General features: G+C 42.9%; 1 protein-coding gene across 20 annotated transcripts in view; it reads left to right on the top strand.

The window, feature by feature from the left end:
* ZMIZ1 (zinc finger MIZ-type containing 1) overlaps positions 1 to 12,937 on the top strand; it is a 368,324-nt gene that overhangs the window by 303,914 nt on the left and 51,473 nt on the right. For all 20 annotated transcript variants that reach the window (XM_083440354.1, XM_083440341.1, XM_083440353.1 and 17 more), the window contains one exon: positions 10,821 to 10,956. In XM_083440354.1, coding sequence (XP_083296480.1) covers positions 10,821 to 10,956 — 136 coding nt within the window. The remainder of the gene's footprint in view (positions 1 to 10,820; positions 10,957 to 12,937) is intronic.

Genomic DNA, 12,937 nt, shown 5'->3' with positions numbered 1-12,937 from the left:
GTTGGAATAGAGTGTATCCCACCTGCTATTCTATTGTATTGTGTTATATGTCTTACGAAGCTCCAGTTTTTCTGTATGTTTTGCTTGTGGCCAAATTCTCTTTTCTAGGTAAGGAGATAATCATTTTCACATTTAAATGTTCATTTTCTCATATTTAACATTTTTTAAAAAAACACTTAAAGAAGCATGTGCAGTGTTTAAATGTTTGCCTAGATCAAATTAATGGTCTTCTGTTTTAGAAAGCACAGTCGCTGAAATCATTAGTCTCGTCTTCTTGCTCTGACAAAGAGATCCAAGAGCTGTAGCACTATCGTTCTTCTGAAATATCTGAGCTGTTTCCCTAATGGTTATATTGCTTTACTATGTCTCTCATATTCTAATCAATAGCATCCTGTCAGACTGAATGTTGTAGCAGTGCTTATAATGAGCTCCTCCTACCAAGCTTAGCTAAGCCTATTTAAATGTTAGCAAATAAGAATCTTTCCTCAGCAAGTGCCTTAAGCTATTGTGCTCTCGTAGGCCATGTTCTCAAATTAAAATTCCCATTCCAGGGGGAGCAAATTTTTTGTTCGACAAATTAAGCTGTAGAGATTTTAAAAAATATATTTGTAAAGCAGGGGGTGGGGGGGTGGAGATTGGATTGCAAAAAAAAGCAGCAGCCTGGGGAAAGGAATCCTATGGTTACCACCAATCATCTACAGTGGTACCTCGGGTTAAGTACTTAATTCGTTCTGGAGGTCCGTTCTTAACCTGAAACTGTTCTTAACCCGAAGCACCACTTTAGCTAATGGGGCCTCCTGCTGCCGCCGCGCTGCCGGAGCATGATTTCTGTTCTCATCCTGAAGCAAAGTTCTTAACCCAAGGTACTATTTCTGGGTTAGCAGAGTCTGTAACCTGAAGCGTATGTAACCCGTGGTACCACTAGTTCCCTATTCTGCAGTTGCTCTGTCTCTGGTCAGGTGTTGTATAAAGGGTCAGGTGTCACTTGTGTGCATTTTGTTAATATCTCTTTATTAGCAGAACCATGTGGGTGGAAACTTTTACATAGACTCCCCCCATTGTGGGACCAACCAAGGATCCCAGGTTATATGTAAATGAAGCCTTGGGTTCAAACTAGATTTGTGCTGTCAAATATAGGATTTCCTTTTCTCGGCTGCTACTTTTCTCCTGCAACCTCCCCCATAGCTGTTCCCTCCCATTTGCCCCCGGGCATTTGGAACCCCAGGAAATTGGGGGGGGGGGGACAGTGGATGGGAGGGGCAGGTTGCAGAGGAAAATGACCACCTTCTTACCTGTCTGATCCCATTTTGCCTGCTTGACAGTAGACATGGGACTAGCAATCCAGCTTTGCCACCAGACTTGTAACTCCATTTTAGGATTGTCTTTCTGAGTCTCTAGATATTCCTTTATTCCTGGAATTTCCCCCTCATGTGAGATTTGGTGTGGGCTTTGGGCTTGCTCTCTCTCTCTCATCCTCAGGAGGGCAAGGAGGGCACGAGGAGAGCAGGCATTTATTTGGACATGGGATCTCCTTCTGTGCTTTCTTCTTCTCTTAGACCCTCTGTTGGCTAGGTGACCTGTCTTATCATAGTTCCTCTGCTGAGTAGGTGATCTACTAAGGCATTCCTTGTTTGGAATGCCCACAACAGGTTCAGCTTCCAGGTAATGCAGGTTCAAGTCCCTTGATGAATTCTTTAACCTATCAGGACAGTCATTTACATTATTTATGCCCCTGTTTCACCCCATATTTTATTGTTTCAACTATTGATACCTAATTTGTATGGGAATAGCGTTCCAAACGTAAACAAACTACCCTATGTTTCTTGCCTAATGGCATGGCTTGTCTTCTAGCACAAAGCAGACGTCTACTCCCTCTTCATACTGGTAATACTTTGCAGGTTTTATCTGCCACACTATTTCTTTCCGTGATATTTTGGTAGAAACACATACGTGTGCATATGGTCTCTTTCTTACATTTGCTATCTCCTTTGTTGGGTATAATAATTATCTAAGATCCTGTACTTGGCTGAGTTGTGTCTTTCATTATCTGCTCTGCCTCCTAATTAGGGATGCTTTGAAACTTCGGCAAGCATCCTGCATTTGCTGCCAACAGCCTGTCTGGTTCTAATTATTCAGCTTGGCTAATATGGACACTGTATATGCCATGTTAACTGCTATTGAGTGCCAGATTTTTAACGTCAGTTACCATGCAACACTGCCTACAAGAATGGCACTGTTTACCACCAGGCCTTCTTTTTTTAAAGCAGTGATTGGTGTACATCTTCTGTCACTTGGCCTTTGCCATGTGGGCTATATGTTTGGAGGACGGCTCAGTAATAGATTACATGCTTTGCATGAAAAAGGTTCCATGTTCAATTCCTGGCATCTTTCAGGTGCGGCAGGAAAAGACCCATGTCTGGAGAATTGGAGAGCTGGTAACAGTCATAGTTGACAATACCGAGCTGGTTGGATTAATACCTTATTGCCCTCTCTCCCATGATTCCAGGAACCTCACTGACCAACCTCACAATCTTAAACAGAAACAAATATAAGTGAAACTGGGTGTTGGAATATAAATGTATAAAAACACAAATCAATTACTTATTATGTATGTTCCAACTTCTTATGATTCACATCTCAAATTACTATAAATTCATAGGTTACCAAAGGCCCCTAGTACCATTGGCTGTGAAGAAGCTCCTTCAGATTTTGTGTGCCTATGTTTAAAAAACCAAAATAAGCTGGGTTGCTTTGTGCAGTTTGGAGGGAAGGGGCTTTGACTATGTTGATGTCACTGATGGTTTGAAACAGGCCAGGGATATTTTAAAAAGTATATCTGGGTCAAGCACTGTGGCAGTAATGAATGGTAAAAATTATGTTTCTCCTTCATATTTTCCTTCTTAATAATGGGATCTGAGTATGTTATCCACACATCCTTGAGTTAGAAGGCACCAGTACTTTCCATTGAAAAATTGGCCTTGTTAAGTAATTTCAAAGCTGTTGATGTCTGTATTTGCTGACCCGGCACCTACCTCAGAATCTAAAGGAGGAGGAAGATGTTGGGTCCGGCAGTTTAAAGCATGTGGAATCCTTTCTGCATTCTTCAATGCCGCCTTCCTATCTCACCTCTTTCTCTGAATCTGTATCTTTCAGAGGTACACACTTTCCCCCCAATGATTGAGATGCCGTGTCAATTAGAGAGGTGGGGGGGGGGGTGCGTTAACAGAGCTGCCCAAGAAATCAATTGTCTTCTTTTCTGTCCTGGCTGTGTATGAAGCAGCACATGATGAGATTTTACACAATACCCAGTTAATGCTGTAGTCAGCAGCTTCAAAAGCAGCCTTTCTCAGCCTGGTGCACTCCATCAGGTATAGCTTCCAGAAGCCCCAGCCAGCACTGCTGTCAAATCTGCTGATGGGGGTTGTAGTCCGAACATTTAGAGCAGGGGTCAGCAGACTTTTTCAGCAGGGGGCCGGTCCACTGTCCCTCAGACCTTGTGGGGGGCCAGACTATATTTTTAGGGGGGATTATGAATGAATTCCTATGCCCCACAAATAACCCAGAGATGCATTTCAAATAAAAGGACACATTCTACTCATGTAAAAACATGCTGATTCCCGGACCGTCCGCGGGCCGGATTTAGAAGGTGATTGGGCCGGATCCGGCCCCTGGGCCTTAGTTTGCCTGCCCATGATTTAGAAAGCACTGGGTTGGGTAAGGGTACTCTAAGAAAAGATGTTAGGAATAAGGATGGTGACACCCCCTCAAAAAAAATTGGGCATCAGTTGTAAAAAGGAAGGGGAAAGTAGACAGTGCTGGAGTGGGTGAAGCCCCCTCCCCAGCCGTCAGATTGATCCTTTGAGTGGGCAATTGTCTTCCTCCTCTGAAGATATGTATGGAGCAGCTCCTGTGTGTGTGCCCATATGTCCACTATATGTGTGCATGTGACAAGTTTGTGTGTGAAAGAGGGTGTCTTGGTCTGATATACACACTGCTCAAATACATCCCCCAAGAGCGCATGTTACCCTCAGGCCAGAAAACTGTTAATTGTGCCTGCCATATGGCATCAAGGGAAATTCCCCATCAAATATGGGCTACTTTCTGCCTCAACTCAAACTCCCATTTCAGAGAGGGCGTGAGAGCATGCTGATGCCATCTCATCCAAGTGGTATCAAATAGGATCTGTGGACTGAAATGGGAATTGGAGTCTATGGGAGTAAGCTGCCTGATTCTGTCCTTGTTGGTCCATGAACTGACAGGGAGAGCAAACATTTTATGTTTTTGAGAGAGTCTGAGGCAAAGGTTTGCTCAGGTTAGAGAGGCTGAGGCCTGGATGCTTCAGAAAATGAATTTGGCAGTAGAATACTTGTCCCCTTCCCCGTTTGAAACGTTATGCTTCTGAATTAATAGGAATTAATGTGCCCCCGTTGTATTTTCACATTTGAAAGAAGTGGTGTATTAATAATTGTTGCCATATACAGTGTGTTTATGGAATACTTCTCTGGAAAATTCATATCAAAGGCCATTATTAGACTTCCTCCCTTTCCCTTCTGCCATTGTAATATATATAAGTAATCTGCTGGAGACAGAGCAAATTTTGAAATCCATGTGTGTGCCGTTAAGCTCTTAAATCCATATTGGTGCTTACAGAAAATTGGCTTGTGGTTTAAAGGTGCTGAGCACCTGCCATTTCATTCACTTCAAGCACTGCAGGAGTCCTGGCTGTTCAGTATCCTTTGAAAATACTTCCAACAGTGATTTACTTATGGGTCTAGATATAGATTAGAGTCTAACATTAGACTCTAAATTCTGTCTGGGACAGCCAGCAAGCAGCTATGTGGCTGAGAACCCAGGCTGAGCATCAGTAGTGTTAGTAGATGGGGAGGAGGTTAGGCAGTGGGCTAGGGTCCAGAGGTGTCTGCCAGGTTTTCTGACCTCTTGGCAGTAGGGTATGTCAGGGGTAACACAGTGCTCACCCATTGTTGTCGGACGACAGCTCCCATCCTACATGACAGCTGAGCACAGTGGCTGAGGCTGATGGGAGTTGGAGTCAGACAATATCTGAAGGGCACCACTTTGGCTTCTCTGGACAATGGCAATCCAGTTTATATAATATAAACTCATAAAAAGTGTTCTGTAGGGCTGCCATACTTCCAGGTATAACACCATAACTCCGTGATCCTCAGAGAAAGGGATAAATAACAAAGATGAAAGTTAAATAAATAATTTTTTGTTGCATAGCTATTTGAAATACGTGCCTGATGGACAGTGTCTCTTGAATTTTTCCAGTATCGCACTTAAAATGTTGCAACTATTTTGTGACCAGGACAACGCTCTTTTGCCCAAGCTGCTCTGTTTTCTCTCTTTGTAAACAGAATTTAAGTTTTTGCCGGGATGCAGCAACTGTGTCAACCGTTTCTGCAACTGCTCAGCAATCTTCCATGGAATAGAGTACACTGTGCAGTATGCAGGATTGCACATCTGTAAAGGGTGCCATTAAGGGGGGTGGAAGCATTTATTGGTTTGTTTTGCCTATAGCAGTGCATCCATTAGCATTGGGTGGCTCCACTTGCTGTGAATGAAAAGCAATCAATGCAGAGATGCATTTATCACAACCAAACCTTGCATCTTCTTTAAAGATTTCCTGGAGCAGCCAAGAAGGAAATAGTGCTGTGCTGCCTATTGAACTCTTGCTGCAGCTTAACCGCAGCAAGAAGCTGTAATCCTATTGTGCTTTCCCTGCTGTCTCCTGGGAAGCAAAAGGCATTGAAATGACTGAGCTGCTGTCCTGCCCCTTCCTCACCTGCCTTTCTAGCTGTAAATATAGTGTACGCCTATAAATAACAGTTTGTCGCACCTTGAAGCACGTTTCTTAACAAGAGGCGGTAATTTACTGAGGTGATAAACTGTAACTAATACTAGGGTATCATAATGGGTAAATAGATTAGCACCATGAGCCTCTGTATTTCACTTTCCAGGGAGTCCGTTCGTTCATTTAGTCTCTCATAGATGCTTACCACAGCGTTTTGCAGCACAGCAGCTATGCCTGATGGTTCCAGAATCAATAGTCACATGTGTTGTGTTAGCTTGGCGCACATTAGCAAATTTAGCAGTAACTTCTGGTCACTGAGCCTCTTTGCCATTCATCCTGGGTTCTGCCTACCCCCCCCCAAAAAAGGGGGAATTTATTGGCCCTGTCTATTATTAAATCTTCTGATTTGAAGGCATTAACTGCCCCCATTGTTTTGTTTCATAAAATAAGCATGAAAACAGATGTAAGCTCTTCATTTTGAAGTATTCGTTTTGAAAGGGAGCAATGGTCACTGGGGAACCACACCCTTGTTTAAAGATCTCTAAAAAAGAAGGTTTCGAGCTTTAGTTAGTAGATCAATCATGTCAAGATTGATTAATTGCTCAGGAAAAATTTAACAAGAAGGGCAAGTTTTCATTGGTGGGATTGTAGTTTAAGAAGGCCCTTGTTTCTATTTTTCTGAACTATTTTGCCTACTGTAATTGGAAATTACAATGGCTATAGTTGTGTATTAAATTGTCAATTGTCTTACACTTCTTTTAATATCAAAAAGGTACATATGTTGAGGTTTGGGGTAATATGCAAATTTATTTACATTTTAAAACTATTTTAATTTGGTTAAAAGATATGTGAATAATAAGATAAACATTATTTGATTAGTTAATAGCCCTAATCTAAACATAGTATTGGAACTATAATACTATAATGGGTGGGGGCTGAACTGGAAGATGAACTAGAAATCATTCAAAGTTTTGTCCCAAAATGAATTTAATTCATCTTTAGTTCACCCCAAAATTATGGGTGGTAATCAACTAAATTGGGCCCACTAATTTCAATAGCTCTACACTGAGTAAAACTTAGCTGACTACTGTACTATCCTGTGGGAAATATTTTCAGGTGTAGTTTAGAATTTTTGTTCATTCCAAGCACGGAGCTCTTGTGGTTCAAGACTACTTCAGTCTTGAGGTGGGGAATTGTAGATTTGAATTATAATTCTTGCCATCTATCAGAGAGGAGGGTTCTGGCCTAGTCCTCTCTGTGGGCTTCTTGTTTTCTGTATGCAGGAGCATTATGCAATATGTGGCAGAATCCATTTAAAACCTGTACCTGTCTGATCCTTCCACTTTTCAGAACAGGATGATGAACCTCTAGATTCTTTCTTGCTTGACTGAAGATTGTACCTGTTTAGGCACAAAATAGATTAGGGTATTTAATCTCTCCACCAATTGCTCCCCTTTTCATCTGTTTGACAAGCAGGTCTCAACTGTCAATATTTAATGTTGCATAGAGTAGATGTTTGTACACAAATAAGCTCTGTTTTCTTTCTTAATCCCCCCAAAATGAAACACTTATCCAGAACCATCAGTTAGCATCCCAAGTTTGACCATGTCTTGAGTTTTTATCAAGTGAAAAGACTTGGCCACCTCTTGTGCCCATCAGCCTTGCAGATTATTTATTGTAGGACTGTTTTAAAACTGTCAACCTTTCCCTGTCCTGTGACGTACAGGGGAAACCTTGGTGGCTGAAAGATTGGGGTGGGGTGGCCGGGGTGGGGTGGGGTGGTGGAGATCAGGCTGTCTTTGAGTGCTTCAGCCAAAACTTTCTTCATTTAAGGGATGTCAAGAGGGAGATGGTTCTTAATGTTCAGTTCTGCAATGCCGAAAGCAATGCAGCGTAGCAATGGGCTGAAATCCAGGCATTAAACTGCAGCAGAAAGTAGAGCTGAGAGGGTCCATCTGTAAAATCTGTGCTCCTGTTTTATAAGGGGGGGGGGATGGGGGAAACGCAGCTGCTTGGCTGCTCTGTGTGAGAAGGAGAAACTGACTGTTGGCACCATCTGCGGCTGTCCTTTGTGCTTGCTGCTTTATCTGTTCATTATAGTGTGATACTGAGTTTCTCGTGCTTTGAGTTTCAATGAGATGAGATGTGCCTAAATACAGTTGGGGCCTAAAAAGCGGCAGCTAAAGCATGCTAAAGATGAATAGAGCAATCTGCAAATTAATTTTCTGTTTGTTTCATCTGACTGGAATGGGCAGAGCATGGTCATGTTCTTCAAAATCCAGCTGCACCAGATGGGTCTGTGGGTGGCCTGTGTGTATTCAATTTTCCTGGGCCACATGCAGCCTGGTACAGTGGAGGCAGGCTTCTGTAGCAGAGAGTGGTCTGGAAACTCTTACGTTTCCTCCCTGTCATTCTTCTGCGGCAGAGGGAGAAGATAGGATATGCTTTTGTTTCCGGTCTATGCTCATTTAATGTTCAGTCACAAAGACTTTGGAGGAGGTGGAAAAGAGGAATAACGGCACCATTTCACATTTCAGTAGGGGAAAAGATTATTTGCAGGGTTTTCAGTCCCACTATTAGATACGTTCAGGATATAAATTGCTCATGCAAAAAAAGAAAAACTTTTTAAGAGCATTGTTGCATTTACTGTTTTATGTCCCCTCATTATTGCTGTGTAATCAACACACACACACATTTTAAAAGAGACGTGTGGCTTTGGACCATTTTGTTGTTGATAAACGAAATTGTAATTATAACCAGGGAGTGGACAAGAAATACAGGTGCTTTGGAGGAATAATCACATGTGGGTTGAATTCTGGGGGCCAAGGTTCCCTTCTGTCTCTAAGTAGTACACCTGCCAAAAACCGAGAAACACTAGCCAATGAGAGCACAGGATACTGTTGCCTTGGTTGTTGCCCTCTGTGGAGAGGCTGGCCTCCTTCAGTCTTTGCTGAGGATTACCGTAACTGAGAAACTCAGTTTTTGGAGTTGTTGCATTTAAATGCACTTCTGTTTTGCTCGTTTTAGCTGTTTTCAGTGTGCTTTTAATGCCTCTGCATAACTATAGGCTCATAGTTAACATGGAGAGGCAATTTATGAGTATTAAAAATAAAATAACACCAGTTGAGAGGTATGTGCTTCATGTTGCATTGAAGGACAGCAGAGTGGGAGATCTTGCAGAGCTCCTGTTCATTTCTGTGATGCTTGTGCAAGAGAACTTCCCCAAGGACTTGTACTCCAAGATCGAGCCTTTACTAACACATGCAGGCCATTTCTCCCCACCATGGGCGTCATAATATTTCTGCCTTTATACAAATGTCCAAAAATCCCAGAAGTAAAAGATGGCAATGAGTAATTTCAATATCTCTCTTCCCTGAAATTCTTGCTTTAACAAAACCCAAACAGCCACCTACCACAAACACAGATGTATGACGCATCTACCTAAAGGAGGGCCATGCTGTGATGTTTTATGTTTCACAGTTGCAACATATATGAATCAGATATTTACTTTCATGGATATTGATCTCACCTTGTTTACGCTGGTGAGGGGAAACTTTCTTTCAGGTAACCAGGTGGTATTCTGCTTTTGCGACTCCTTTTCTTGCTTTTCCCCTTGTCTGTCTCCCACTGCAAAGCAGGTTTACTGGCACTCCTTTGCAGATTCATGTCACAGAATCATTAGACTGCTTCCTCCTTTTATCTTTATTTGTCGAGAGCATTATATGCTCACATTTGAGGAACAACTCACCCCTTGCATCAAAGCTACACTTAAGATGGATGGTTTCCATTCGACACCACCGTAATTGCGTTCAGCTTGTGTGGAGGTGCTCTGCATTTGCTTTTATGCCAACACTGGCTGCATTTACAGTTTTTCCAGAACACTTTGTTCATTTCTCCCCCTGCTTTTCCCCCTCAGAACTCAAGTGGCCACAGTGTAATGTTAGATAGTGATTGTTATCTCCAGGCAACATAAAAGAGAGGGGAAAGAGGGAGGGCGAGTACCCTTTGTTGCTGGCACATTAGTAATAATGTGCCAGGGATAAAGGGTGAGCACAATTTGATCAAATGCTTGTTGACAGATTCTTTGGCTAATAGAGAGAAGGAGCTCACAGTAGTTCTCTGTGCTTAGAATACATTAGTCCAGAGCATAGTGCGCATGCTGTCTTTAAGGGATTAATCACTAAAAGTGAAGAGGGGATATAGAAATTCTAAAAGAAAGAAAAAACAGTGAGCTTCCTCACTAAGCAACCCCTTCAGTTGTTATACCTACCCAGTTTTAAACCAGGGACCAGCAACTAGGGAGATCGGTGTTTCTTAACTTCTTAATCAGTGGGCATGGTTGCATTTTCTCATATCCAAATCTGTCTGGGTTTGGGACGTCATCATGCTGACTACATGATCTCTGATGGTCTGGGACCATGTAGCTGGCAAAAGAATTATGTTGAAAGACATGACAGTGGAAAATTGGGGGGGGGGGGTATCTGAGGAGTTGCCAAAGCCTTCCTTTCATGCTGAAAATATTTTGCTTACGAAAACTTGGCGCAGCCCATGAAATGTAGTCATTTCTCAGGGTGCTAAACACTAAAGTAAGGCCTTGCATTATTATTGCTTTAAATAATAACTGGAGACTATTCTGATTTCAAATGAAGTGGTAAGGCTAGAAAGGACAGAAATGAAGGAAGAAGAGGGTTATGGTACCCAGTTTTGGTGGACCAAGGTTTTAATCACCAAGGCAAATGAAATTACAGCAGAATACTTCAGAATAAAGTTTAATAAAACGGTTTATATCAGAGATGAACCTGTGGCACTCCAGATGATCTTAAATTCCAGCTCCCATCAGCCCCATCTACTATAGCCAATGGTCAGGGGTGATGAGTTGCTTGGTTTTTTTATTGTAAGCATTATACTGGTAAATATCTAAACAATATTCTTATCCATATATGTGTGTGTGTTCATGACTGTAATACAGAATTCATTCTTCCAACCGCTTTTGTGTTTTTGTTTCCAGCGCTGCTCTCGTCGTGGTGTGAGGAGCTGGGACGACTCTTGCTGCTGCGTCACCAGAAAAGTCGGCAAAACGACCCTCCTGGGAAGCTCCCCATGCAGCCGCCCATGAGCTCCATGAAACCCTCCCTTTCACACAGGTGAGTCCCATGCAGGCCTTTGCCCTGCAAGAGCACACACAGCATTAGTTACTGTGATCAGTGGTGTAACTGGAATGCCTGCTGCTAAATAGGGCATATAGCTGCATTTTATACGCAGGGAAGAGCGATAGAAATCCAAGCATCTTTGGAAGCTTGGCTATAATTCTGCTGCGTTTGTACCAGGCACTGATGTGAAGTGCATGAGTATGTGTTCTGATCAAACTTGAACCTCAGCCTCTTTGGATTCCACATTGCTGAATTCCTCTTATTTAGTAAATTGTTTCTTATATTTCTGATCTGTGTGGAATGGCCATGTTCAGATGTACTGGTGGCCAGGAATTATACTTGGGGAGATGAGCCAATGCACAAGCCCCTCCTCTCTTCCTGGAGTGGGGAAACAAACCCAGGAGCAGCTGGTTTAGTGCTAACATGTGAACCAGAGCTTATGGTTTGTTTCTCTCCATGAGTACTGGTTCATACGTAATGCTAAACCAGCTGCTCCGGGTTATGTTTCCCTGCTCTAGGAAGTGAAGAGCCAAGTGGAGATTTCTTCAACTGCATTCATCGGCCAATTTCCCTAACCATGGATTTTGGCCAGCCTTGCATGCAAATGAGACCAATCAGTATAGGGGGGTTATGGAAAGGAGTGAGTGGCTCCAAATGCTTGCACTTTGGCACTTAAGATGGAAATCCAAGCTGGAGAAGAATTGATAGTTTTGCCCCGTGTGGTTGTCCTCCTCCCACCCCAAAGTTCTGCAAGCTAATGGAGTGGCTTCGTTCCATTTGCTTGTGTGGGGAGTTTAGAAACCCTGCATTGCTGAAATTTGAGGATGTGGGAGGCAGAGGGGCCTCCCTCTACATGCTAAGGGCCAGGAGGAAAGGAGCTCCTCTTTCAGCCTCAGGTTTTGTTCCTGTAGGGTTCCCCCATCCTTGTCAGTTTAAGCTAATGGAAGAAAACTTCTCCACTAGCTTGTATAGGGGTGGGGTGGGCAGAGCAAATAATTTCCCATAGCTCTTGGATTGGGTTTGAAAAATAACCTGAGATATTCCCCTCCTAAATAAAAAGATCTCAGGTTTTCTTTCTGTTAATTCAAGGCGTTCGGAGAACTTGCTTATTTCAACATGGCGCCCTCTTTTCCCTTTCTCTGCTCCATCCTTTGAGCAAACAAGCAGGTCGAGAGGGTCATTTGGAAAAGTAAGCTCTACCTGAAACTTTCTGAATCATTTTTGGGTGATGTACCCCAAAAAGCAGAGGTGAAGTCAGCAAGGAAGTGGGTCTGCAGCACCCTCCACTCTCATTTGGCTCTGCTCAGAGTCCTTGACCACTCAGATCACTAACTCCTCTCTCTGCCTTTCTCTCTCCTATCACTTGCTTCCCCCTTATTTCCTGCTCTAGCCCCACCACCCACTTAGGACCCTGCATTCCACAGGACTAAGACTCTCCTGTTTTACTTGCTGATCCACAATTCCTCCATACACTTAACCCTATCAGCAGCACAAGGTGGCAAGGTTACACCACAAGGCAGGAAGGGTCCCCACTTTAACACAGCACACATTGTCATGAGAGTCACTTAACCAAACCCATCAAATTTCCCTCTCTCTGTGGTCTTTTGTTACAAGCTTCTCACTGAGGATATTCTGTGATCTGCCCTCATTATAATTGTACTCAAAAGATCAGAGTGTTGTCCTTTTTTCCCTGCTGCCTAGTCAAAGTTATCTGGATTCCCTCCCCTCTCTTTTGCCCCTTTCCTTCCCATGCACATTTGAGTGATGAGTGAAAAAAATAAGCAAGGACATAAGCTCCCAGGGGCATATTTATTGCATGTTTTCTTAAATACTCAAAAGTTACAGGAAAGAGACCCAGTTGCACAGAATGGAAGCTTGGCGATCCTTTTCTCTCTATATGTGTGGTGGTAGCTCTAGGACAAAGAAAGCTTGGCACGCTGGCTAGAGGTAGGCAGCCAGGCAGTTGCATGAATAT

The sequence above is a fragment of the Podarcis tiliguerta genome, assembly GCF_965153285.1.
Source record: "Podarcis tiliguerta genome assembly, chromosome: 5".
NCBI lineage: Eukaryota > Metazoa > Chordata > Lepidosauria > Squamata > Lacertidae > Podarcis > Podarcis tiliguerta.
This window is presented reverse-complemented; position numbering and strand designations above follow the sequence as displayed.